Here is a 23,977-nt window from a genome sequence, read left to right as displayed (position 1 = left end):
CCTGAGGCCATTCTTCAAAGTGAGGACAACTGTCCACTCCCAACTCATTCTATAGAATTCTCACCAGCCTGCAATATGGTATGGCACCCTCATTAGCTGTCATTAATCAAAACACAATAGCTAGACTTAGAGGAAGTAAAAACTTGGAAAAATTTGCATACACTTGAGATTTAATATTGGAGGACTGAATATTGGAAAAGTAGCCTCTATTAGTGTCTGACATAGCTGAGTAATTGTTTAAACTTTGGGGGATGAGTAAGGAAGAAGTCTACCCTTTAAAGATGATATTTTCCCCCAAATATTTTGTCAATCATTTCAGTTCCTGTACATATCTAGAATTTTTAAATATAAAAGCCAGATTTAGTGTGTTTTCTTCTCCTGTCTTTTGTCATATTCTTTCTATGAGACAATAAACATAAAACTCACCTACTACATGAGTTTCAAAAGAGGGTCAAGGGCTGGGAAGGTGGCTCAGTGGTAGAGCGCTTGCCTTGCATGCATGAGGCCCTGGGTTCGATTCCTCAGCACCACATAAGCAAAAAGAAAAAAGCCAGAAATGGCGCTGTGGCTCAAGTGGTAGAGCGCTAGCCTTGAGCTGAAGAGCTAAGGGACAGCACCCAGGCCCAGAGTTCAGGCCCCACAACTGGACCAAAAAACAAAAAATCAAAAGAGGGTCAAAGTGAGCAAAAGAGAAACTGCACACAAAGTAAATGAGTTAGAGGCTGGACCTGGTTGGTTCACTCCTTTAACCCCAGAACTGGGGAGGAGACAGGAAGATGCCAAGTTGAAGGCCAGGCAGGGATACCAAGAGAGACCCTGTCTCAAAAACTAATAAATAAATTAGTATTCTATCAGAGAACCCCTCCACTCACAGTCAGCCCATGTGTTTCCTTGAACCACCACTAGGGGAAACCTGGCACTGTTGCCTTCCTTTCTACCCTTTCAGCTGTAGTATGGAATCGACTCAAGCTACCTCCCTCATTTTTTGAGGGTTAATAACTACCCAGATCTCACCTAAGAATAGTTAAAAGGGATGGTGACCTATCTTACTAGTGGGATAAAGGTTTTGAACTAAAAACCTCCTGCTTGCTAGAGCAAGCCCTGTTAGGCCTGCTGCCCTCGCAGCTTTTGTTTTGGTTTGTTATTCCTTTCAGATAGGGTTTCACATTTTTGCCTGGTGCCAATCTCAGACCACAGTCCACACTATGCCTCAATTGTAACTGGGATAACAGGTGTGTACTGCCACACCCAACTGGTGTGCTGAGATAAGATCTCTCTACAATCTTGCCTGAGCCTGCTTCGAGTTACCTCAATCAAATACTTGGGATTACGGGATATAAATCACCAAAAGAAGAAAAGAATGCAGTGATGTTGACAAGCACTGTATTCCAAACTAGCATTCTCCTTTATCCATAGTGGGACATTTTGTTTCAAGCACTATAAATAACAAAATATCAGCCTTTTACAGTTAGTCAACCTTATGCTTATGAGGTATTTTGTTTTGCCAGTTACAAGGCTTGAACTCAGGGCCTGAACACTGTCCCTGAGCTTTTACTTGTAAGGCTACTGCTCTACCACTTGAGCCACAGGTCCACTTTCAGATTTTGCTGGTTAATTGGAGGTAAGAGTCTCAGACTTTGGCTAGCTTTGAACTACAATCTTTAGATCTCAGGCTCCTGAGTAGTTAGGATTACAAACATGAACTATCATTGCTTTCACACAAAATTTTGTAACTTCTAATCCAGCACCCTTTCCTGAAGAACATAGGGCTCTTCTTCAGCTTTATCAAGAAGCTGAAGATGGGCTGGGAAGGTGGCTCAGTAGTAGAGCGCTTGCCTTGCACGCATGAGGCCCTGGGTTCGATTCCTCAGCACCACATAAGCAAAAAGAAAAAAGCCGGAAGTAGCACTGTGGCTCAAGAGGTAGAGCGCTAGCCTTGAGCTGAAGAGCTGAGGGACAGCACCCAAGCCCAGAGTTCAGGCCCCATGACCAGACCCCCCCCACCCCCCAAAAAAGAAGCTGAAGATAGATTACCAGTCTCTTCCAAGGGGAGATCCAGACCCAAGAGATGTAAACACCAATGTTTTAGTTCCACATAGCCCTAGCAATTGGAGACCTCACAATAACAGAATGGATCCCATGATTGGAAACAATAAAGGCAAACTTGGATCAACTCTCAACCATGTATAGACCCTTCAGATCCAACCAAACAACCTTTAGTAAATTTTCTCTCAAACCTGAGTTTGTGTAACCTATTCTCCTGGCCAGATGGAAAGCAATTTCCTCAGCCATTACCTGTCATCAAAGCAGCCAATTTCAAACTGAGAAAGGGAAAAGGGAAGGAGCAACAAAGAAACACAAGAGACTTGCATTCTGACACCTCTCATTCGTCCCACACTATTTCTTCCTTTCCCAATGTTGGTAATGATCCTTTATGTCCTCAGGAGTTTATCAAGTGGCCAAATGCTGGTGATTTACACTGTTATTCTAGGAGGCTCAGAACTGGAGGGCCCTGGTTGGAGGTTAGCCTACAAAGAAAGGGTTAATAGATTCAATTTCTGAAATAATCACCCAAGCTCACTCCTGTAATCCTAACCACTCAGAGGCTGAGATCTGAGGATTGTGGTTTAAAGCCAGCCTGGGCAGGAAAGTCCATGAGACTTATCTCCAAATAACTACTAACAAGCCAGAAATAGAGCTATGGCTTAACATGATAGAGTACTAGCCTTGAGCACCAAAGCTCAGGGACAGTGTCCAGGCCCTGATTTCAAGCCCCAAGACTGGCACTAAAATAAAAATAGTGAAAAAAAATCTGAATAAAAATTTCAGGAAAAAAAGAAAACCAAAAACATGACTAGATGAATGGCTCAAGATATAGAGCTCCACCCTAGCAAGACCCTGAGTTCAAACCCAAGTGCCCCCCCCAAAAAATATATATATATATACACACACACATACACGTGTGTGTGTGTGTGTGTGTGTGTGTGTGTGTGTGTGTGTGTGTGTGTGTATGTCCCTTCTAATTCTGTGAGGTATTGTGAATGGGCCCTCAGTTTGGTAGGTTTCAGTGCAATTTGGAAAGTATCTGAGGCATGTTGCTCAGGGCGAGCAATTTCCTCAGCAGCTGGGGCAGCAACCTGAGATGACCAGGGAAAGGAGCTGCCTTGTTTGCTTTGCCCTTCAGCCCCATCTCAGTTATAGTATGGATTTGCACGAGTATGAACAATAAAAAGCATTTTTTCCTCCCTCAGACTTCACACTTGTCAGCAGAGACCTGCCTCATGACCTGAAATTGGCACACAATCAGCACAGAATTAACCATTACACAAATCACAGATGTTGGCTCATATTTAGAAAAAACATTTTGGCTGCATTTCAGTGATTTTCCATTCATATATCTCCAATTCTTTCCTTCAGAGGTACTCCTAGTTGTCTGCATCACAAAGAGAAATCAATATGACACTATTTTAAAATTATATTTAATCCTGTGCATAGTGTGCTCTACTAAAGAAGGAGGAAAAAAAATAAAAAGTTAGATAAAGGCCAGGATCCGTTCTCTACAATAATGGCTAACAGAAGTATTCAGTATGAAAATCTTATCTTACATGCCCTAAATTCCTCTGTGTATGTGTGTGTGTGTGTGTGTGTGTGAGAGAGAGAGAGAGAGAGAGAGAGAAAGAGAGAGAGAGAGAGAGAGTGTGTGTGTGTGCTGGGGCTTGAATTCATAACTTATCTTGCTTAGCTTTTTTGCTCAAGGTAGGTGCTTTACTATTTAAGCCACAACTCTAATTCTGGCTTTTCTGGCTAGTTGGAGATAAGATTCTCGCAGACTTTTTTTCTCAGGCTGGCAAGAAATGTTAAGCCTCAGATCTCAGCCTCCTAAGTGGCTAGGATTATAGACATGAGCCACCAGCACCTGGCTCTAAATTCCTCTATTTCACTTCTGGTGACTAATTTATTCTAGTTTTTCCTCCCTTGCTATCTTCCTTTGCTTTCTCACTCAAGGTTAGCACTTGAGCCAGAGCTCCATTTCCAATATTTTGGTGATTAGTTGTAGATAAAGAGTTTCACAGATTTTCCTGCTTGGGCTGGCTTTGAACTGTGATCCTCATATCTCAGCATCCTGAGTAGTTAGTATTACAGGTGAGAGCCATTGATATACCGCTGCTTTTTGCTGTATCATCTCTTTGCATGTTCTCTTCTATATACTTATCATCACAAATGAATGAATGAATGAATGAGTTGAATGAATGAATGCTGGTACAAATTGGCTGTGTTTAGTGTTAGATAATTTATTGTCTTCTTTTTCAATAAATATGAAAAATCATGCTTATTTATCATAGCCACTACAAACATAGTCTCACTTTTTCTTCATGTGTCAAGTATGGTAATGCACTAGTAATTCCTATTTAGTTTGGGAGGTTTTTGCCTCTGTGTGTGCAAATAGAGGGACTTGAACTCAAGACCTTGCACACTTATATTGACAGCTGTGCTCTACACTTGAGCCATGCTTCCACTTCCTACACGGCTTTTGAAAGGAATACCTATGTTACTATATCTGGGGAATCTAGTCCAAATATAAAGTTGACATCCTGGCATTTTCTGGAAGTTACTAGCCTAATCAGAGTTGAATATTGATCGAAATTATCAGATCTATTTAGAATTTTCCAACTGATTTGATAAAAGAATAACACAGATTTTTAGTTCTGTCCTTTGTTTGGCCTATGGTTAAGCATCGCTTCTTTGATGAATGTTGGATGTATCTGAATACAGTTCAAAGGAAATAGATCCCACCGTTGCAGAAAGGATTCAATAAGTCCCTAAGTCATTTCATGATTGATTCAGCATGCATCTCTCTAAGACAAAACATTCTAGAATATTTACGTGGGAAAGGCAATTTATCAGTCTCATCAATCTGATTTGTTCAAATACATGGTTGTGTGAGAGACAAGCTTGAGACTATAATGGCTATCTCAGTAAAATCATGATGTGGCTGTTCACTTGGTTTGGCCAGTGTTGCCTGGAGATTTGTTCTAGTGAAGGCAGTCCTGCTAGGCGAGGGATTTACCTAACTTTTGTTACAAGCACCTTGATGATTTGCTAGAGGAACAATAAAAGTCCATACAAATTGATTTTCCAGTGTATGAGTAAAAAAAATGCCTTCAAAATCTGTAAGTTTTATGTCTTTGTTTTCACTTGGGAGGACTCGTAGCTCCTTGAAGATAGTTAGGTTTTCACAGAGCTTTTATGAAAATTGAATCAGTGAGACATAGTGTCTAGTATAGCATTATCCACACACAATATCTAGTGTCATGGTTCTAGAGCAAACAAGACCTTGTCTCAATCCTACTAGCCCATTAAATTGAGTGTGACGAGGCAAGTTTACTGTAGTTCATCTGTTTATGAATCTGTCTGCCCCTTCCCACGTACTCTCAGAAAGAATAATAACTACCTAACCGGTCTGTGTGAGTAACAATAAAATACAATGTATACAGAAATTTTGTGCAGTACTCCATACTTGAATATATAACATGCTATGCTCAGAATTTTATACTTCTCAACAAATTGAATGCAGTTATTATTTAATAATTTATAAATACCAATTTCAGCATTGATAATGATGAAGTATTAGACTTGATTGATGATTTTCACTACCGTTCACCAATTCTTATCTGTGGTGAACAGATGGTTACAATTTCAATGTTCTGCCACATACCAGTAGCTCATACCTGTAATCCTAGCTCCTCAGGAGGCTGAGATCTGAGGATTGAAGTTTGAAGCCAACCTGGGCAGGAAACTCCATGAGACTCTTATCTTCAATTAAGCATTAAAAAACCCAGAAGTAGAACAATGGCTTAAATGGTCATTGCTAGCCTTGGACCAAAAAAACTCAGGGACAATGCCCAGACCCTGTGTTCATGTCCCAGGACTAGCATGTAAATATATCATTATCTTACTTATGAAACTGTAACCTCTATGTATATTACCTTTATAATAACAACAAAAATATTTAAACAAATAGAGTTCAGTTATTCTGGGAGAGAAATGTTGGCATACTGTGTTCATTAACAGACTACATTGCATGTAAGAGTTACTTAGGAAAATATTTATTTTGAATGAATGACTAATGAACAGGTTATCAACAAATAATTCAATATCTCTTTAGGATTCGGTTAGTTAAGCCTTATTGATAAAGTCCTATTTTAGGCTTTAAAAAGTACACACACACATACACTCACACAAATACAAATGAGATGCTTCACTGAGGCAGGCATTGTATTATTCAAATTGTTCTTGCTGAATCTCGGAGTGTTGAGCTGTTCAGTAAGCGGTATTGGAGTGATTTTAAGAAGATACTGAAGCTTACTGGGCACTGCTGGCTCACTCCTGTAATCCTAGTTACTCCAGAGACTGAGATCTGAGGAGCACAGTTCAAAAACAACCTGGGAGGGAAAGCCAAGGAGACTCTTATTTCGGATTAACCAATAAGAAGTCAGAAGTAAAGTGGGCTTAAGTGATGGAATACCAGCACTGGAGGGGTGGGAGGGGATGGGAAAGCCAAACAAGAGCATGAGACCCTGTCTTCAGGCTCCAGGACATACTCTCCCCCACCCCCACCCCCAAAAAGATAACAAAATGATAGCATTAAGTTTCAAGAACTTCCAAAGGACACATAAAAACATACTCTTGTGCCCCCATTGAATAATGATAAGAAAATAGCAACATTCAATTAAAAATAACAGAAACTATTTTTTAAATATTTTTTTCTTTTATCTTGTTGAGGTTTGATCATAATTTTGGCAGTAGAGACCATAGTGTTTTAAAAATGCTTTAGTGCTTCATCCGTGGCTCAAAACAAACTCTTTTTAATTAAGTGTCAAGAACTATTACATGAAATTTTGCCAGTATTTCAGCTAGCCAGTAAGGTTAATTGACGGTCTGTAATAGAGAATCTGAGAGAAATTCACATTGTAATTAACATAATTTAGGATTCTGAGCATGCATGAATTATTCGTGAATGGCATCTTTGATCTTTAAGAGAGAATGCACAAATGCAGTATTTTCTTACATAATACATCATCTCATTAGTGTGAATTAGTATTTCTGAATGTAGCTAATTAGCCAGCCTCAGAATAAGTACAAGAGAATCAACATCACAAATCATCAATGAAATGCAAATCAGACCTATACTGAGATGTCATCTCTCTCCAGTTAGAATGACTATTATCCGAAAAACAAAAGGTAGCAAGTGATGGTGAGAATGGGGAATAAAGGTCATGCTAATATACTAATGCATCTTAACATATAGTGGCTAGAACTGTAAATTAGTACATCCATTAGAGAAAACAGTACAAAAGTTCCTTTAAAAAGTAAAATAGAGGAGTTGGAGATGTGGCTCAGGGGGTAATCTCAGATGAAAGAAAGAGAGAGAAAGAGAGAGGAAGAAAGGGAGGGAGGGAGAGAGGGAGGAAAGAAGGAAGGGAGGGAAGAAGGAAGGAAGGGAGGAAGGAAGGAAGGAAGGGAGGAAGGAAGGAACGAAGGAAGGAAGGACGGAAGGAAGGGAAACAACCCTAAAAAATCAAAACAAAACTACCATATGATCCATCAGTCTCTCAACTGGATATATGCTCAAAGGAAATGAAACCAATATATATTAAAAAGGCATCTACAAGCCAAAGATGGTGGCTCACACCTGTGATCCAAACTACTCAGGAGGTTGAGATCTGAGGATCAAGGTTCAAAGCCAAACAAGACATAAAAGTTTGTGAGACCCTTATCTCCAAATAAGCAGCAAAAAGCCAGAAGCAGAAGTGTTGCTTAAGTGATAGAGCACCAGCTTGAGTGAAAAAGTTAAAGGAGAGTGGGAGGTCCTGAATTCAGATCCCAGTACTGGTGTGCATGCGCGCGCACACACACACATACAAAATGAGATCTACACTATCGTGTTCCTTACAGGATCACTCACAGCAACCAAGATTTGGAGTACATACTTAAGTGTCTCTCAACAGATGAATGGGCACAGAAAATGGGATAGATACATAATAGATGGTTAGGTAGGTAGATTGGTAAGCGTAGGTATGTAGGTGGAGAGAGAAAGAGAGAGATGGATAAATGGATAGATGATAGATAGATAGATAGATAGATAGATAGATAGATAGATAGATAGATAGATAGATAGATAGATAAATAGATAGATAGATAGATAGATAATTATAGAGCAGAATGGGAGAATCTCCTGACATTCGTGGTAACACAGATGAACCTTGAGGTTATGGCATCAGGTGCCAAAAATGGAACGTGAATAGTGGTTACCAAAGATTGGGATAAGTAGGGGGAAAGTAGAGGGAGGGATTGGTCAGACAACATATTAGTACAGTTACATGGAAGAACAAATTCATCAGCTCTATTTATAGTGATAATATAATAATATATTGTACTCTTGAAAAATGCAAATTTCTAGACATTACATACTCTCACCATTATAAAATATTAATACATTTGTTAATTGGACAGATTTAGTCATCCCTCTGTTTGTATGTGTTCCCAAACATCATTCTTATACACAGTGAATGCAAACAAGATTATCGGTCAGATTTTTGGGGGGAGGGCTGGGAACAGGTGCATGTACTGGGGAGCTCAGAGGCTTGAATTGTCGCTTGGCTTTTTCTCTCAACACTGGTTCTCTACCACTTGAGCCTGGCTTCTGGATTTTTGCTTGTTAACTGAGTTTGTTTTTTTTTTTTTAATTCTCACAGATTTTCCTATTCCAGCTGTCTTTGAACCACGACCTTCAGATTTCTTGCTCCTAAGTAGCTAGGATTACAAATGTGAGCCACAGTGCTCAGTCAACAGATTTTTGAAAAATAATAAAAACTTTTAGGAAGTCAAATAATATAATCTTTATAACAAAATAAGATGATGTTACTTCTCACTTCTCTCAGCTTACCTACAGGCTTCTATTTGGCTTTGGCTACCATTTCCTGTTTTTCAGCTATTTCTTCTAATAGTCATGTCTCCAATAGTTTTTTCCAAAGTTTTTCCGATAGCATGTTTAGACCGCTAATTCCTGACTAATTAATTCTGAACATTATATATACTTCCAACTCTTGTCAATGACTATTTAGCTTTTTTCACTTCCCTTTCTGAAGATCCTCTATCCTCCTGCTACAAGTTCTAATGATTACACATAAGTCAAAATTATGTCAATATTTTGTGTCAGTTGTTATTATAGTGCACTGTGATTACATCTGTGATTATATATAGCCTTTTGCTTTTCTTGTAGGACATATCAATACTGTTTCTGTTGTCTTCATAATTATTTCTACATCTTCCACTAATCTCTCCCTGAAATTTCCTCAGTTTCAGTTACATCAGGTACCTGATAAGTTAGGCTTGGAGAATGCATCCTAAATACTTCCATTCTCCTTTTAGCTGAGCTGGCTTCTCTCTAAGCCAGCTACCAAGCCATTATCATTCCAGTTCCCTTGTATTGTTTTTTTTATCCAGACTGAATTCACAGTTTCCAGAATCTCAGTTTTGTCTTTTTAAATTTACTTTATTATTCCAGAATGGGGAATAAATCAAGGTACAAAGATGGCATGATGACTGAGGACATGGCAGATGTCAGCATGCCTGCATCCATTCCCATCACGCCCCTCCCCGGGCCACGTCCCTCCTCCCCCTGCTGTCCTGAGTCACAAACAAGTCCTTCTCCATTCACCAGGGCTGCTTCCACCAGCATGCCTTCTGCTCCCAGGCCTTCTGCTCTTTTGGTTAGCATCCGAATTTTGTTGGAATACATCCTCCAGCCACTTTCTTAAGAAAGAATGCATGCAATGCACATCTAGACACGTGTGTGTGTGTGTGTGTGTGTGTGTGTGTGTGTGTGTGTGTGTGTGTGTGTGTGTGTTTCCATTCTGCAATACATAGTTTAGGAGGTAATTTCCTCTCATTCCACATAAATCTGTTATTTGAACTTTGGAATTGTGAAATGATCCCAAGCTTCTTAGCTTTCCATTTTCCATCTCTTTGTCTTTTTTGTTCTACTTTCTGAGCATTTTGGTTAACTTGCTCATCCATGCCTCTTATTAGGATTTTCATTTCTCCTATCATTCCTAAGGTCCATTGTTATTTTCTGAATTTCTTTATTTTGGTCACACAGATACATTACCATGCCGTATATCTGTGAAGATATTAATGATAGTGTTTTGAGATTTCATTTTCCTCAGTGTCTGTTCCCTTCTAGTTACTATTTTTGTGTGCCAATCCTGGGGCTTGAACTCAGAGATTGGGCACTGTCCCTGAGCTTTTTCTCTCAAGGCTAGCTAGCACTCCACCAATTAATCCTTAGAAATAAGAGTCTCAAGGACTTTCTTTCCTTGGGCTAGGCTTCAAATTGCCAGCATCTTGTCTCAGCCTCCTAATTAGCTAGGATTACAGGCATAAGCCACTAGTACCTGACTGTGAACTCTACTTTTAAATTTGTTTATTGATATCACAACGCTGATATAGAGGTGTTACAGTTACGTAAGTCATGTACAGAGTATATTTATTTCTGGTCAATGTCTCCCAATTTTTCCCTTCCCCCCCACTCACCAAGTGTAGAGTCCATTTTCAACTTAGTATCTAGTGGGTACTACTGTTCCATTTGTTCACCCTTGTCCCTCCATTTCTGTTTTCCTCCCCTTATTCTCCCAAACACATATAAACAAATCAACAAGATTAAAAAAGAAAAGAAAAGAAAACAAGAACAGCTGCAAAGAAAAAAAACCTTGTTTAAATTTCCTGGAGTTCATTTCAGTAAATGTTATTTTGTATGATCAGAGGCACATAGGCATTGGGGCCTTTGTGCTCCTCTTCTTAGAGCATCCTCCTTTGGTGTGACCTCTATTTTTGTAATAGAAGATTACCTTAGATGTTTAGTAAATCTTGGGTGTTTCTTCATAATGAAGTATAGAAGATACAAGGAAACTAGATTGCTGAAATTCACTGGTCTTATTGTTCCTGATCAACCTCGATCTTCACCATAGGCTCATCTGGGTCAAACATTTCTCAGTGACTTCCTTGGGTTGGTCTTTTGGGCTCTTTCTTTTATTCTGAAACAGATTAAATTCCCCAGACAATACTCATTGAAGCATCCTCTCCAATGGTTAAAAGGCTTGTTGCCATTGCTACAATGGTGAGCAGGTGTTGTGGGTTCTCAACATTCACTTGGTGATCAGGTGTAGTGGGTTCTCAACATTCACTGGACATATGGTCAATTAGGACTGGAGCTTTTGGTTTAATACTTGTTCTTCAACTACGCCTGACAACCCCTTATCTCTTTCCATCTGCTCCCAGGACTGAATGTCCAGGGTACATTATATGTGATCTTCCTTATCTGAGTTTTTTTCCTCTATCCCCTTGTATCCAGAAGTACCCAATACTATCAATTCCTGAGATTTTTTTAAAAAAACTTTTCTAAAGTGTAAATCTCACTGTTGTTGCAGTTTTCCTGAGTGTTGGCATATGGTTTTTCACTCTGGTATCAGCTAGTCAGTTAACCTAACTTGTCCCATCTGCTTTCCACTTCCAAAATTATGTTGTTGTGGCCTCCTCTCCTATTCTCTCCTTGTACATGTTTAGACCTTTCATGGAATTTTTAGATGGAGCAAGATTAGAGATGTATATTCAATCTACCATCTTAAGGAAGAGAACATTTTATCTGTGTATGTGGTGTATGCCTGGTCACAATACATTTCTTATTGTGTGTGGAAATCATAAAAGCTTGACAACTCCTATAAGCCAAGCCAGCAAAAGCTAATCAAATCCAGTCAAATGCTAATCATATTGTCTCTTTAGTATAAAAGTCTCCTCATTGATCTGAGAGAGTTTGATATATATGGGACATATTTTTTATTTTAGGATGTGGCATTCACATGAAATTCTTGATCTAATTTATTTTAGGGAAAAGAATATAAGTTGTGCACTTTTCTAATAATGCTATTTGCGTGTCCACCTCTGTTTCTATTTTGGGTAACAAGATTATTTCTTCTGTACTCTACATTTTTTTTTTTGTCAAGAATTTCATCCCACTAAAAAATAAGCAGTAGACCCAGATAAGTAACATAATCTCTTTTAAATCTGTAATCTTCAATTGTACTAATAACATTTGCTATTTAAATGGTATCTATTTTTATTAAAAAAATATATACAAGAAAATGCAACTGCCTGTTTAAAAAAATACTGAAATTAGCTCCTTAATTAGACTATTGCTTTAAAAGCTCAAAAGGTTATTTGAAACAAATATATGGTTTGGCTATGAATAGCTGGGCTTATTTCAAATAAAAAATTTTGTTCTCTATTGTTTTTTAAATATTTTTATCTTAATTATCTGACCTTTCAAAACGTTAATAGAAATGTGTTGACAAATTTATGAAAAGTTTTCTTATAGAATTATTTGTATTTCTCTAGGAAATCAATGAGTTCCTAACTGGTAAAAGAGCTCACTCTTGAGCTATTTATTCCAGATCTCTTAAGACTTAGAATTAAATAAAGAATGTCACATTAGTGACATTTCAGTTTGTCCTTATAATGTCAACAATATAAGGTATTTGAATAAAAGTCACATATGGAAAAGAACACAAAAGTCAAATATCCAAAGGTGTCATACAGAATAACACTATACCTCACTGTAATAAATTTACATTTTCATTAGTGCTATATTGTTTTTCTAAACCCAAGAAGTTAAAGTAGATCCACAAGTTGCGTTACCTAGCTAAAAATCAAAGCCATTTATTTATTCAATAAATGTTCTCTTGTTCTAATGTGTAAATTATTCATTCTTATACTTTAAACTTACTGTGCCTCTTACATATTTTCATAGGACAATGGAGGCAAATCTTATTTTAAATGTTTAAAAATTACATACATTAAGGACAATTAAGGATATTTCTTTTTCTTATTTTTATTTATTTATGTTTTTATTTATGCCAGTACTGGGACTTGACTCAGAACTTCCAAGCTCTTGCTTGGCTTTCCCCACTCAGAACTTCAAATCTCAGTCCTCAGATGTCAGTTTCCTGAATGGCTAGGATTACAGGCATGAGCCACTATTACCCAGCTTAAAAAAATTCTTTTTCACAGTAGAATTTTGGATTATATATAATCATGACCGATTATAGATAAATAAAAAAATGAATAAATGAGCATGTAAAATGCCATAGGGCAGATAGAAACAATAAAGTCAAAATCTTATATAAGGAAGACTTGGTTCCACTCTCATGACAATTACTGTTTAGCAGGGAAGAGGATTTATAAACATTCAGATATAACAATTGTTGTAAGATTTATGTGATTCCTGAGCTGGGTGTATGGCTCAGTGGCAGGAGACTTCCCTATACCATGTGCACTGCCTTGGTTTGATCTGCAGCAGCACAAAAACTAAAACACCGAGTGATAGATAAATGCACACAGGGAACAGAAGAAAGGGCTGGGCCAAGCTTGGCAATCATTATGTGTTCCATAAAGATGGTAAATTCCTGAAGTACTGAGCTGTCTCACGGGCCTCCACACCCCATCCTTCGGCTTGAGACAACGCAAAAGAGCTTCTAGAATGCAATACTTTTCAAACTTACATATATTCTGAGATTTAAATGATTTACTCTAAAGGTTTTCTGAAGTTCTCCTTATTCCTATTTAGAGATATTTACTGCTGTGTTTGTTTCCTATATACATGTGATAATGTGCTTAGTAGTAAAGCCCCTAATTCTAGAGAAGCCAAAGACAAAAGGAAGGGAGAAGCAAATGGATGGGGGTGCAGAGATAATACATGAACAGTATCCAGTAGTGATGACACCATAGCCATCACCAGAAGAAATGTTGGCAGGGACCTGGCAGGGAAAGGCTGTAAGAAGAGGTCAAATAGGAGCTTCTGAGCTATCAGAATAAATTTCTCTCATTTGGCAACCCAACATGCTTAGTTTTCAGTCCGTGTTGAGAAACTGACTTTGGCTTTAACTGACTCATCAGCTGATGCAGAGAAAATGACTATATCCAGGGAAGATGCTAGAACTTAAGAGGGCATTTCTCAGAATGTTAGAACCAGGGACTAATTCTTTCTCATTCTTTATGATTTAGTTTGAAATTCAGAGAGGAAGGATGAGACAAGGCTGACCAACAGATACAGTGTTAAGAGTTAAATAGGAAGTATACTCAGAACTGATGTGTTGAATTATGCCTGTGTACAGCTACTTAGAGATAATTAAAAAATAAAAATATGTAAGTAGGAATGCATTCAGGCATGACATGCCACATGCGCTGCATTTTTAAAATATAAGACAAGAATTTGAACTGTACTTATTATAAAGAAATAATTAACTTTCAGGTAGTAGTTACAATAATTACTTGATTTTATCATTATTGAATGTACACATAAATCAAGCCATCAAATTGTACTTCACAAAAATGAACAAATATCATATGGTCAACTGAGCGATGAAATGAATAAAAATGATTTTTAAACATTTCATATTTCAAGCCAGGCACTGGTAGCTCAGGCCTATAATCCTAGCTAATCGGGAGGCTGAGACCTGAGCATTTCAGTTTGAGGGTAGACCTGGGAGGAATGTCTATGAGACTCTTGTCTCCAGTTAACCAGCAAAAAGCCAGAAGTAGAGCTGTGCCTCAAGTGGTAGCCTAGAGTGAAAAGGCCAAATGAGAGCATGAGGCTCTGAATTTAAGCCCCAGATTCACCACAAAAATTAACTAATTAATTATCTCAAAGTATCTATGAACATGTATTATTACTGCAATAAGTAAAAACAAAATGAAAGCAAAAAAATCTAGGACAAATACATATTTATATATAATACATATATATGTAATACACATGTGTTTGTGTAGATAGATAGATAGATAGATAGATAGATAGATATGATCATCTAGATCATCAGTCCCTTTGAGGACTCAGTGTATCGCTTAATGTCTTAAAAATATAGCAAGGAAAAGAAAAGAAGAGCCTAGCCAAGGATATAACAGAATAAAACTGTGCCTAGCCAGTTACTCTAAACTCTAGTGGGATTAAAGACATTATCTTTGGACTATCATATGTCTAAAATGAAACTTCTAAATTTAGAATGATACTTAAGGTGCTGAGAAATGACAGGGCAGGGAAAAGAACAAGTGAAGTATGGCTAACAGCAAAGGAATGAACCCTTGGAAAATGAACTGTAATTGATGACAGAATATAACAAATTACTTATCACCATGAATAGGGGCCATTTTCTTTTGAAGTTTTTTTTTCTTTTTATTCATTATTTTAGCTATCTTTACAAAAAAGCTTCCATTCAGCATGTCAGTTTTTTGGGGTTTTTTTGTTTTCTTTGTGCTGATGTTGAGGCTTGAACTCAAGGCTTTGCATCCTCCATCAGTGTTTTCACTCAAGGCTGGTACACTATAACCTCCGGTTATAGTTTTTTGCTGGTTAATTATAAGTAAGAGTCTCATCGACTTTTCTGCCCAGGTTGGCTTTAAGCTGGGATTCTCTGGTCTCAAAACTCTTAAGTAGCTAGGATTGCAGGTGTGAGCCACTGGCACCTGGTTTAACTTATTACCAGTTTATAAGTAAAAGGCATCTTGATCAATGTCATCCACTTGTGACCATTGCAATGTATGTTTTCATGCCACAGTATAATAAATTGCACAAAGCAACTTAATTCTACAATAAAAATAGATTGTTCTGGAACTTTTTTTTTTGTTCTGGAATTTTGAAAGACTTATTTTTCTTCATTCTAATTTGTTCTTCCATTTTTCAAATACTCTACTTAGTGGCTTAAAATGTAGCTCAATGGTGCAATTCATATTTAGTATTAATGAGATTCTGGGTCCAACCTCCAGCATCCTTCGTCCAAAAAAGTAAATATTAATTTTATAGTGGGAAAAATACCTTAAACTCATTAAGGAATTTCAGAAGAGCTACATATCATCTATGAACTCATGACCTTGAATAGTTTATTTCATTTTTACATATTACCTTCTAGCTGTTTTTCTTTTTGCGTATCATTATACATAACCAAAGTATCTTTTTTCACATTGCAATTTAATTGTACGCTTTAGCATATTTTCACATTAGTACATATGACTCAGAATTATCCTTTTCATTTTTTGGCTTCCTGAGACAGAGTCTCACTGTGTAGGCCTGGCTAGCCTTAAACTGGCAACCCTCCTCCTGCTTCAGTATCCCAAGTATAGGGATTACACGTGTCAAGTGATTCTTTTTTTTGTCATAGTATATGGAAACTTGCAATTTGAATTAGTGGTTTGTCAAAATTGAATTTTAAATTTTGCTAAAATTGTAGATGGAAACAAATCAAGACCACTGATAATTAATACAAAGCAAGGTTGGGGTTAAAGCTTAGAGGTAGAACAATTACCTAAAGTAATTCAAGCCCTAAATTCCATCCTCATTGCCACACATGAAAGACAAGGAAGAAGTGCTGTGGTTCAAAGTGGTAGAGAGCTAACCTTGAGGGAAAAAGCTCAGAGACAGGCATGACTGACAAAAAAAAGAAAGAAAAGCTGTGGTCAATAAGGAATCATATATATGTATGTTCCTTTATCTCCACCATAGGAAGCAAGCACTGTGCACAGGTGTAGGCTGGGCCTGCCCAGGAAGATAGTCCACAGGAGACAGAGTTTTTTGAGGGTCACCTTGTTCCATTAGCATTTTGCCCTTGTGACTTGACTTTTTTCAGCTCATTGTTCCTACCTGCTTGGATTCCTGGAACTCACATGCTCCAAAAGGCCAGGACAAAAGCAGACATGGCCCTAGAGGGCACAGATCTAGCTCAAAATTTATCCCCTGCTGTTGTATCACTGATAGAGGGCTTTATGCCTTTAGAAATAATAAGAGAGACATCTAATGTATCATTAACCTTACTGGAAAGAAAACAGACATCTCAAGAAGCAAAAGTGATAATAGTATCTTCTTCACTTTGTGGCTTTGAGGAAAAAGCAAAGCCTAATCCAGCTTCTGTCCTGACATGTGCTGGCAAGGATAGATGTGCCCTTTATTTGCTCTAAGCCAACCTCTCAGAAAAATAAATGGGAAGTAGAACTGTTTGTTTCATTTGTACCTTGAATAATCAGATTCTAAATCAAAATACTAAACTAGGTTCACGCCTGTAATCCTAGCTACTCAGGAGGCTGAGATCCATGCATCAAGGCTTGAAGCCAGCCTGGACAGGAAAGTCCATGGGACTCTTATCTCTAATTAACCATTGAAAAGCCAGATGTGGAGGCTGGGCACAAGTGGAAAAGTGCTAGTTTTGAGTGAAAATGTCAAATGAAAGTGAGAGAGCCTGTGTTCAAGCCCTTGTATCAGCACATGCGCACGTGCGCACACACACACACACACACACACACACACACACACAAGGATATAAATAAATAAGTAAAGTGCTATTCAAAAGCTGCCCCAAAGGACTCAGCTGAATGGAATACGACTGGAGTCTGACTCCTGTCCTCCATTCAGCCTTGTTCTCCAATAGAATAGAGACCTGTCGGTCTCTTTTGGGAACTTAAGGAGCTAAGAGGGTATGGCTGACTTGTAATTATTTGGGATAGTCTACCCCGTATGCAGTCAATTGCTGCCATCATCTTCCTTTTTTTTAGCTATTTTTTATTGTGAAAATACTGTACAGAGGGTTTACAATTACATGGGCAAGATAATGAGTACATTTCTTATCAAGCATTGTAGCCTCCTCCTTTGTTTCCCCTTCCCATCCCTTCCCATCCTCCTCCCTCCTCCCCCCCTACCAAAGCAGTAAAGTTCGTTTTCGATTTTTAGCTATTTTGACAGGATACATTTGCTAAAAAAAATAGTAGTTTCCCATTCACCTCACAATTAAAGGACCCCCACATATTTTTGTACTGAGGCTTGAACTAAGGGTCTCATTCTCTTGCTTAGGTTTTTCATTCAAGACTGACACTCTCTTCTTTGAGTCACACCTCCACTTCCAACTTTTTTGCTGATTAATTGGAAATGAGTCTCATGCACTTCTGCCTGGCTGATATTTGAATTGGGATCTTCAGTAGCATCCTGAGTAGCTAGGATTACAGGTGTAAGCCACTAGTGGTGAGCCACAACCCTACATTTTATATTACTTAGGTGTTTGGACCTTTATTATCATGCTATGACTGGCTATGTGGTTTTCAAGTAGAGTGGTCATCAATACAGATGTTATAGCATCTGCTTTCCCTGAATCATCTCCAGTATTCCCCAGCAGCCAGGGATATAAGGCGTCAGGTGAAGGAAGATAGCCCTCTGCCTCTATTTCAAAGGACAGCATAAAATACTCTTGAGCCATGTGCCTGCATGGCTCACCCTGTGATCCTGGCTACTCAGGAGGCTGAGATCTGAGAATCATGGTTTGGGGCCAGCCCAGGCTAGAAACTCAGAGACTCTTATGTCCAATTAACCACCAAAAAGCTGGAAGTTGAATTGTGGCTCAAGTGATGGGGTGCTATCCTTGAGCAAAAAAAAAAGGGGGGGGGAGGAACTTAGGGAAAGTACAGCACTCTCTTGAATTCAGTACTTTGATTGGTAACACCTAGCCTCTCAGAGGGCTCCTTTGTGGCAACTGATGACCTCAGCTCTGATTACTAACTAGTCTGTAAGTGAGCCCACCTGTCCACCTGTCTTCCTCCTCCACCCTTCATAATCCTCTGGGAAGTTTCATGGTGTGTTATGTCCAGATATCTTTTGGGATATGGGTAGGCTTAACCCATGACCTGCTCTAACTTTGGGTCCTTGGTCAAGGCTGTGGGCTCCTTTATGACAGGCAGGAAGAACTATGTGCAGAAAAACACATGCATGTAAATTCTGCTTCTATTGCTATCTCTGTGTGCCCTGTGGCAAGTTCCTTAAGCCTTCTGTGCCTCTTTTCCACAGTCTAGGAAACAAAGAGTAATAATAGTACAGATCTCATGAAATTTTGTAGCAATTAATTAAAGTTTTTGGCACATAATTAGGTTTCACTAAAAATCTCTTGTTACTGTGTTTATTATCACTATTACTATCCTAGAGGAAAGAAATAGAAGTCGTAAAAACCAGTTCATCTACCAGGGGCCAGTGGCTCAGGTTTGTAATGCTAGCTACTCAGGAGGCTGAGATCGGAGGATCACAGTTAGAAGCCAGCCCAAGCAGGAAATTCCATGAAACTCTTAGCTCTAGTTAACTACCAAAAAAGTCAGAAGTAGAGCTGTGGTTCAAGGGGTAGAGTGCTAGCCTTGAGCATGAATGCTCAGAGATTACCCAGGCCCAGACCAGCAAAAAAGAAAGAGAGAAAAAAGAAAGAAAGAAAGAAAGAAAGAAAGAAAGAAAGAAAGAAAGAAAGAAAGAAAGAAAGAAAGAAAGAGAGAGAGAGAAAAAAGAAAGAGGAATTTTCATTGAAATATTGGGAGTTGACAGGGCATCATGTCATCATTTTGTTCTCATAATCAAGGGGAGAAAACTTTGTTCTGATTTTCTAACTTTTGTCTGTATTTGAAATTACTTTTCAAATGTATGAGCACAAAGCTTAGGTATAGTACCCAAGCCCAGAGTGTCCAAGCCCCATGATACACACACACACACGCACACACACACACACACACAGAAAGAAAAATACATGTAGAAATTGGATATCAACTTCGATAACTTTTCCATCTCAAATTTTAAGAAATGGTTTTAGCAGTTTTGTCTGTCATTTATCATGGATTTCCTACATTTCTGAAAGTCTTGTATTCAAAACAAAGACAAGTTTGTCACATTTGCCAAGTATATTCTGTAGTAATTTTATGAAACGTCAATAATTTAGTGTTCCTTGGAACCCTACACTTTTACCACAGGTAGCAATTAACCCCAAAGTAAAGTGAACGGGGTTAGGAGGTACTGGGTTTTCATGTCCAATCTGCAAATCTGCCCTTAGCTTTGGCCATGTGGTGTTATAAAAGCTCTCTCTCAAGCCTCTGCTGGTGGCCAGGAACTAATAAGGAGTCTATGCTCTTAGGTCTGGCTGCTTAGCTTGCTTGTTCAGTGAGCACCAGACTCTTGGGGTCAATGTCATGGGATTTGAGCTCTGTAAATACAAGCCAGTTCGTGACGTGTCCAAGACTGTTTCCTTAACTCCAAACAGCTGTCACTTAGATGATGGGTATTTAGTTCCCATGGAACTGGGCAAAAGAGCACGGATGGATTAACACAAATCCATCACCAGCATCTTTCCTGTGGAAAAAACAGCTCAGAAAATGATGTGTGTGGAGTCACAAAAAAAATGGGTTAGTGTGCAAACAAAGGAGAAAGAGACAACTAGATAGCACTTGGCTTATCTTATGCACACCTTGGCATTTCCAATTGGTGTTAACTTCTCTTACAGCTGACACAGCCCTTGGCACGGATGACATCTACGATGATAAAGGATGCCAGTGTGATGTGTCAGTGGAAGATCTCACCCCACCACTCAAGACTGTCATTCGAGCTATCAGGTTAGTGAACTCTCTAGAACAAAATAATTCCAGACCTATCTTCACTTATTTAGGTTACTGTCTTACCAAGTTCTGTGTGTTTCCACAAGAACTTCTTTCCATCTTCATCCAGGTGCCTAGTCAAACGTGCAGTATTTTTTTCTCTTAATGTAAAACTGTTGAGTTCAACAGAAAATATGTTATGAAAGGTGGGTAGAGTTTGAAAAACCAAGTCACTGGTCACAGGAGGCTCTTTCTTATACAGATAGCAATTTATTTGTCTGTGTGTGTGCATGTGTGTGCTAATATTGAGGATTGGATTCAGGCCTGGGCACTGTCACATAGTGCTTTTAATCAAGGCTGACAGCCTACCATTTGAGGCACAGTCCACTTAAAACTTTTGACTAGTCATTTGATGTTAAGACTTTAACCGACTTTCTTGCTTTGGGGTGCCTTCGAAACAAGATCCTCAGATCTCAGCCTCCTGCGTACCTGGGATTACAGGTATAAGCTACCAACACTCTTTGAAATTTGTTTTATTATCCTTAAATAGTTGTGCAAAGAGGTTTCAAATCATTATGTCTGTTTAGGTGTACTGGACATCTTGATCACCATTCTCCCCCATCTATCCCAACCACGCCCATCCACTCCTGGTCCCTAGCTCTGTTTCCATGTGTATATATAGTATTATGATGTGTTTACCTACTCTCCTCTCTCCATTTGGTCATACCCTTCCCCTTAACTTCCATTCCCTCAAATAAGACATGTTTCAGCTTTCTGGTATTCATTTAATATCAGTTAAGTGTTCAAAGTAGCCACATCATGGCAAATGGCCCCTGCATAGAGTATCCTTCGGTCAGTTTGTATATGGCCCTGTACATGCTTTCCCATATGTTTATATTTTAGATCTAACCTAAGGGAAGTCCTTTTAATTTAAATTAATTAAGGATTGTGAGTGAGACTCAAGTGGTAGCATGCTTGCTGAGAATGTGAGAAACCCTGAGTTCAAATCCTAGTATTGACATAAAAATTATTGAATTAATTAGAATGGAATACAATTTAAAATTCAATTGATGAGTCTCATATTTCACAGTCTTAAGCATGCAAGAAATGTTAAGTGGCTGATGGCCACCCTATTAGACAAAGAAAATATGAAACATTTCTATCAGACATTGCTTCTCTATAAGTCATCTTGATGGCATCATGAGACACCCTAAAATGAAAGCAAAGCTGTTTAGTTCATTCTTGCAGTCAGTCCGACTTGCAACCGCACAGCACATCCTATCTAGCAGAGGAAGATTAAGTTTCCTAAAAGTCCTACTTAATGCAGTGAGCAACACTACCCAAGGCATGGAGCATTCTGCTTTGCTTCACAACTAACGAAAAGGATTGTGAGCAGCAAGAAAGAAAATGAAATCAGTTTATTCCGCTAGCTAAGTCCTTTATCAACAGTTTAAGAGTTTCTTTGCTATACCCTCTTAAAATCCAGCTGGTTTTTGTAAAGTATTTTTCAGAATTCCCTTGTTTTTCAGAATTCTTGTTTTTTGTTTGTTTTGTGCTGATACTGACTCTTGAACTCAGGGCCCAGCTACTATCCCTTAGCTTTTTTACTCAAGGCTGGTCCTCTACCACTTGAGCTCCATACCTGGCTTTTTAGTGGTTAAATGGAGGTAAGAGTTTCATGAACTTTCCTGCTCCAACTGGCTTTGAACTTCAATCCTCATATCTAGACTCCCTGAGTAGCTAGGATTACAGGCATATTGCCTGTAATAACAGGACCTGTGCCTAGCCTGGTCCTTACTTTTAATTGAATTTATGATTTTCCTCTCTGTCCATTCTGTGGAGCTCTGACTCTTTTGCATGTTAATTGGCGAAATTGAAGGGTGATTCTTTTGTCCCCTATACCCTCATTTTGCTTAGTGCTTGTTTTTTTTCAAAACACTTCTTTAAATTCCATCTAAGTTTATTGAATTTCACAAAAGCCTAAAAGCTACACTAAATAATTTAATAATTTAATTAGGAATCTGTAATTTTGAGGAATACATGATTTAAAAACCAACCAAAGGGGTGACTCTGCTCTAAAACCCCTTGGCACAGCTATTTGAAGATAATAATTCTTAAGGAGAAAATGAAATAAAATGAAGTTAAACAAAATAATAAAATAAAATGCCCAACCATTAAATAAAATAATAAAATAAAATGTCCAACCAATATAATCAGCAGTTCTATCTCTTGTCGGTCATGGGCCTGGGAACTGTCCCTAAGCTCTTCAGTTCAAGGCTAGCACTCTTCCACTTAAGCTACAGCACCACTTCCGGCTTTTCTACATATATGGTGCTGAGGTATCAACTCAGGGCCTCATGCCTGCAAGGCAGGCTCTCTACCACTGAGCCTCCTTCCCAGCCCCTATAATCAGTAGTTCTGAAAAGCAGTTTTCAGACAGACCCAAATTTGGTCTTTTCCCAAAGGAGTGTAATCACATAAATAAGTTCAACAACACTAATGGGAAAGTTTTTGGCCAGAATATGCACAACTTTTAAATCTCACCTAAAATAGTATTTCATTTGTATTCCACTGATTTCAAGTGTGAACTACCTATTATATCTAAAATAGTAAATGGGACATTTTCCTTGGGTTGGCTTACTATTATTGTTCTTGGTAATACTGGGGTTTGAACTCAGAACTGCATGCTCGCTTAGACATTCCACCACTTGAGCCACATTTCTAATCTGGTTATTATTTTGTCAGATAGCCTTGTATTTTGCCTGAACTGGCCTTAGACTTTGATCCGTCTTCTTATACCTTCTTCACAACTGAGATACTAGATTTGCATCACCATGCCCAGCTTTTTTCAATTGAGATGAGTTCTCTCCTATTTTTTGCCTGACTAGCCTTCAACAATGATCCTCTAGATACCTGCCACCTGAGTAGCTTTGGTTACAGATGTGAGCCATAGTGCATATCCCCCTTGTTACTTTGTGGGTGTTAGAACATTAAATTCAAATACTTCAATACACCTTTTATATCCTAGAAACACTTGAAATAGTCATTTTTAGCCAGGCGCTGGTGGCTCACGCCTATAATCTTAGCTACTAAGGAGGCTGAGACCTGAGGATCACGGTTCAAAGCCAGCCCCAGCAGGAAAGTCCATGAGACTCTTATTGCCAATAAACCACTCAGAAAAAAAACAGAAGTGGCTCTGTGGCTCTAGTGCTAGAGCACTAGCCTTGAGCTGAAGAGCTCAGGAACATTGCCCAGACCCAAAGTTCAAGCCCCACAACCAAAAAAAAAAAAAAAAAAAGGCATTTTTCTTAAGACACAAAATAAAAATATGTAGCAAAATACATACTTTACTACAAGGATGACAGTATGGAAAATATTATTTCTTCATTTACCAAGAGCAAAGTCAAATTTCCTATTTTCATTTATTAATGCTTAGGATCTGCCATTTCCTACTTATTTCTGATAGTGAAACTTCTCAAACAGTGAGGTA

The 23,977-nt window shown here is 38.4% G+C and overlaps 1 protein-coding gene across 1 annotated transcript in view; it reads left to right on the top strand.

The window, feature by feature from the left end:
- Positions 1-23,977, top strand: part of Kcnq5 (potassium voltage-gated channel subfamily Q member 5) — a 541,548-nt gene that overhangs the window by 495,725 nt on the left and 21,846 nt on the right. Inside the window, exon 10 of the mRNA XM_042687131.1 lies at positions 20,397-20,505. Coding sequence (XP_042543065.1) covers positions 20,397-20,505 — 109 coding nt within the window. The remainder of the gene's footprint in view (positions 1-20,396; positions 20,506-23,977) is intronic.

The sequence above is a fragment of the Dipodomys spectabilis genome, unplaced genomic scaffold (genome assembly GCF_019054845.1).
Source record: "Dipodomys spectabilis isolate Male_0828 unplaced genomic scaffold, ASM1905484v1 ptg000102l, whole genome shotgun sequence".
Taxonomy (NCBI): Eukaryota; Metazoa; Chordata; class Mammalia; order Rodentia; family Heteromyidae; genus Dipodomys; species Dipodomys spectabilis.
Note: the sequence above shows the minus strand (reverse complement) of the source record. Positions and strands in the feature narration are given on the sequence as shown.